This window comes from Podarcis tiliguerta, assembly GCF_965153285.1.
Source record: "Podarcis tiliguerta genome assembly, chromosome: 4".
Lineage (NCBI taxonomy): Eukaryota > Metazoa > Chordata > Lepidosauria > Squamata > Lacertidae > Podarcis > Podarcis tiliguerta.
This window is the reverse complement of record NC_139537.1, coordinates 3,513,771-3,518,060: the sequence shown is the minus strand read 5'-3', so window position 1 is coordinate 3,518,060 and position 4,290 is coordinate 3,513,771. Positions and strand designations below refer to the sequence as shown.

At 62.9% G+C, this 4,290-nt stretch overlaps 1 protein-coding gene across 1 annotated transcript; it reads left to right on the top strand.

Moving 5' to 3' along the window:
* The first annotated feature begins 1,918 nt into the window (after positions 1-1,918).
* TPBGL (trophoblast glycoprotein like) lies at positions 1,919-3,554 on the top strand. The gene has a single exon (XM_083439157.1). The coding sequence runs from the start codon at positions 2,392-2,394 to the stop codon at positions 3,508-3,510; it is 1,119 nt and encodes a 372-aa protein (XP_083295283.1). The 5' UTR covers positions 1,919-2,391; the 3' UTR covers positions 3,511-3,554.
* The last annotated feature ends 736 nt before the right edge of the window (positions 3,555-4,290 follow it).

The window sequence follows — 4,290 nt, the reverse complement described above, 5'->3', positions numbered from 1 at the left end:
CTCTCTGGTTAAGAAAGGTATTCGTAGAATTTTAGAATCACAGAATTGGAAGGGGACCCCCAAGGGTCATCTAGTCCAGCCCCGCGCAAGGCAAGGGCTCTCAGCTAAAGCATTTCCTCAGCTGCTGGGGTGAAATGCTTTGAATGGCAAGGGAGAAACAGGCCCCGCTGAGAGCCAGCATGGTGTAGTGGTTAGAGCGTCAGACCAGGACCTGGGAGAGCAGGGTTCAGATCTCAACTCAGCCATGAAGCTCACAGGGTGACCCTGGGTGCCAGTCGCTGCCTTTCAGCCTAACCTACCTCACAGGGCTGTTGTGAGGATAAAATGAGGAGGAGGAGGAGAACTGTATGTGCCACTCAGGTGGGATGTAAATGCAACCCTTCTCCATTCTGGCATGCATGTGTGAATAACCCTGCGTCAACTTGAATGCAACTTGGATCCGGACAGTTGGACGTGGAGGTAAACCATCACCATTGTAGCCAGTGAAGGCCCGCATCCTGCATCCGTCACCAACTACAACTTCGCTACCCAAACAGGGTGCGTGGCAGATGACAAAGTTTGCATCATGCAACTGGAGTCTTTAAGGTCAGGTTGCCTGTCCTAGAAGCCAGTAATAAGAGAGAGAGAGAGCGACTCTGACGATGTGCAGCGCTCTTCCTCTCTCTCCCCACATGGGCCACTCAAGCTGCTTGAATGCCCTAGCCAAGCTGCAAGGCAGGCAGGCAGGCAGGCAACCCTAGTGGTAAAGGGAAAGGACCCCTGGACGGTTAAGTCCAGTCAAAGGCAACTATGGGGTTGCGACGCTCATCTCGCTTTCAGGCCGAGGGAGCCGGTGTTTGTCCACAGACAGCTTTCCGGGTCATGTGGCCAGCAGGACTAAACCGCTTCTGATGCAACGGGACACTGTGACGGAAACCAGAGCGCACGGAAACGCCGTTTACCTTCCCCGCCACAGTACCTATTTATCTACTTGCACTGGCGTGCTTTCAAACTGCTAGGTTGGCAGGAGCGGAGACAGAGCAATGGGAGCTCACCCTGTTGCGGGGATTCGAACCGCCGATGGATGGGCAAGCGCAAGAGGCTCAGTGGTTTAGACCACAGTGCCACAAGCGTCCCTAACACCAGCTGTCTGATGCTGCTCCAGGCCTGCTGGTCTGCCCCTGCCACAGCCACCCTGTAACCCCTCCCATCCACCCACCTTGTCAACTTCTTATATTTTGATACTGTTTGCTGGGGTTTTGTTGGTGCGGTTTTTTAGACGTTGCTTGTAAGCCGCCTTGAGAGGACGTGCATCCTGAAAGGCAAGATAAAATTGCAGCAGATAAACCTCATGGCAGGGAAACACTGGGGGCGGGGGGGGGGGAATGCATTGCTTTGTGCCTAACAGAGCATAATGGAGTTGGCTCGCGAGAGGGGGGGGTGTTACTGGTGTCCTCCTCGCCACCGCCACACACACACCGACCGCATTTCTGGCACGCAAGGCGCAAAAAAGTCTCCATCCACTCGTATGGAAGGCAGGAGGAAGGGGCTGCAGGGGAGACACTTCGACGGCTGGGGAACGCTCTGCCCCAGAGCTCCCAGGGTATGGAGTGGGGAGGCGCTCCCTGTCCCCTTCTCGGCGCAGAGCCTCTCTTGGACGCACACCCGGCCCGGGAAAAGCAGCCCCCGCGATGGCTTCTTAACTCGGACGGGGCCAGCCTCAGACAGGGGGAGCGCTTTCCTGCTCCTGGAGGGGGCTTCCAGGTCAGGCCTCGCAGCTTCACCTCAGGGCGGAGGCGGGGGGGACGCTCCTGCGGGCGAGGGACGCCCTCTTCCCCGCCTCCCTCCAGCTGTCCCGGCCGGCTGGGAAGCGGGCCTGCGCTCAGCCTCTGCCAGCCAATCTCAGGCAGCCGCTGCCCGCCCCTCCCTCGCCCCAACCTCGAGCCAGAAACCACCTGGCCGGCGGAGGGGCGAGTCTCTCCCCTAATCCTGCCGTCCGGGCGCTGCGCCACTAACCTGCCAGCCAAAGACGACGAGGGGAGAGAGGAGAGAGGAGATCGCCAGCCGCCTTCCTCCGACGCCCGCGATCCTCCGGCCCCCACCCTACCCAGGACCCCTCTCTCCTCCCCGCCCCCTCGGAACCGGCGTGGGGGAAGCCTCCGGTCCTGCTCGCTCGCCGCAGACGCCGCGCACCGCCATGAGTCACCGCGGCCACCGCCGGGTCTCCTCGGGCTCCGGGCAGCCCCGGCTGCTTCTCGCGGCGACAGGAGCTTCGGTGACCGTCTAACTCCGCCGCCGCACAGCCGAGGAAGAAGAGGAGGAGGTGCAAGGCGGGCAGGAAGCAGGCGGCGGCGGCGGGGGCTCGGTCCACCCGTCCCCTGCGCCCCGCAGAGATGCCCAAGCGGGGATAGCATGGCCCGGCGCCCCGGACGGCTCCTTCTGCGCCGCCGCCTCGTCGGGCTGCTGGCCGGCGTCGCCGCCATGCTTCTGCTGCCGCTACTGCAGGCGGGCCGGAGCTGCCCGTCGTGCTTCTGCTTCGCCACGCCGGACACCGTGCAGTGCCGCTACGTGCGCCTCCTCGAGCCCCCCGACGAGCTGCCCCGGGCCGTGCACAACCTCTCCATCGTCGGCGGCAACCTGACGGTGCTGCGCACGGCCGCCTTCGCCGGAGGCTGGGCCCGCGGCGAGCCCCTTCGGCCGCTTGGCAACTTGACGCTGCTAGTACTGACGCACAACCACATCGAGACGCTGGAGGAGGCGACCTTCGCCGGCCTGCCCGCCCTGGCCACGCTGGACCTGAGCCATAACCCGTTGCGCTCCGTGGCGCCGGGCGCCTTTGCCTCTTGCGCGCGGTTGCGCACCCTGCGCCTCAACCAGGCTCTGCTGGCGCCCGGGGCGCCGCCCTTCGCCGAGCTGTTGGACGGCGCGCTCTTGAACCTCAGCCTGGTGCGCCTGGAGCTGGCCGGCAACCGGCTGCGGCAGCTGCCGGCCCCCTGGGCCCTGCCGCCGGGCTTGGAGGAACTGGACTTGCGCAACAACTCCCTGCGGGCGCTGCGCTCCGAGCGCCTGGACGGCTTGGCGGCGCTGGGCCGCGTGCGGCTGCTGCTGGACTCGAACCCGCTGCACTGCGATTGCGCCTCGCTGCGGCCCCTGCTGCTCTGGCTGCGCAACGCCACGTGGCGCGCGCCCGGGGTGCGCCGGCTGCGCTGCGCCTCGCCGCCGCAGCTGCGCGACCGGCTGCTGTGGCGCCTTCGGCTCCTCCAGCTGGAATGCCTCGACGGCGCGGACTGGGCGCTGCTGGAGCCCGGCGGCGCCGAGGAAGAGGAGATGGAGACGGCCTCCTACGTCTTCTTCGGCATCGTCCTGGCGCTCATCGGCGTCGTCTTCCTCATGGTGCTCTACCTCAACCGAAAGGGCATCAAGCGGTGGCTCAGCAATCTCCGAGAAGCCTGCCGGGACCAGATGGAGGGGTATCACTACCGCTATGAGCAGGACAGCGACCCGCGGCGGGCCAGCCCCGGAGACCTCTGAGGCAAGCTGGCAGCAGGCCTGGGGAGCTTCATTCCACCCCCACCCACCCCCCAAAAAAACAACTTGAGAAGGGCGGTGGTGACACCTTCCTTTCTGGTCTTCCAAAGTGGGGGGGATGGACGGACAAGTGGAAACCCACTACCCAGCTCTGCAAACTTGTCCAAAACTTTACCTGTTGGGGGGGTGCAGGGACATCGCCCCAGGCAAGGTGCAGAGGACCCCCTCAACCCCAAGGGTGGCTCACGGCGGACTCTGCAGGCACCCTAAAGCCAGCCTCGAGGGGACTGTGTGGGCAATCTCTCCCCCACCTCCCACAAGCCAAAGGGACACGTTTTCCAGTTGCACCCTACTTGGGGGGCACTCAGCTTTTTACCCACTAAGGTACGCCCAGCCCTCCCAACGAGGGGGTGTGTGTGTGTGCTTTGTCTATAATTTAAAATGCCTCCCAAACCGTCACCCGGTAAGAAGGAATCTCCCCATTCTGGACACAGCACTATGCAGCGATAGGCTCCTATCTAGGGGGAGCTGGGAGTGCTGGGAATTATTTGGCCCCAATTCTAATCTGCCCCCAAATAGGGGGAAAGCTGGGATCCTGAGCAGACTTCTCTGGAAGTGAGTCCTGTTGAACTAAAACCGGACTTGCTGCCAAATAAACATGTAAAAAAACAACAACTGGTGCATGAAAACCCCACATTATTCTGCCTGCAGCTAACCCATTGCCCCATTCTCAGCTCTAGGCGCAGGAGAAGGCTGACGCAGCCGCCACCTTGGCATGGTCAG

What these genes read in the sequence shown, in the direction of transcription:
- TPBGL (XM_083439157.1), top strand. Translation starts at nt 2,392, where the DNA reads ATGGCCCGGCGCCCCGGACGGCTCCTTCTGCGCCGCCGCCTCGTCGGG.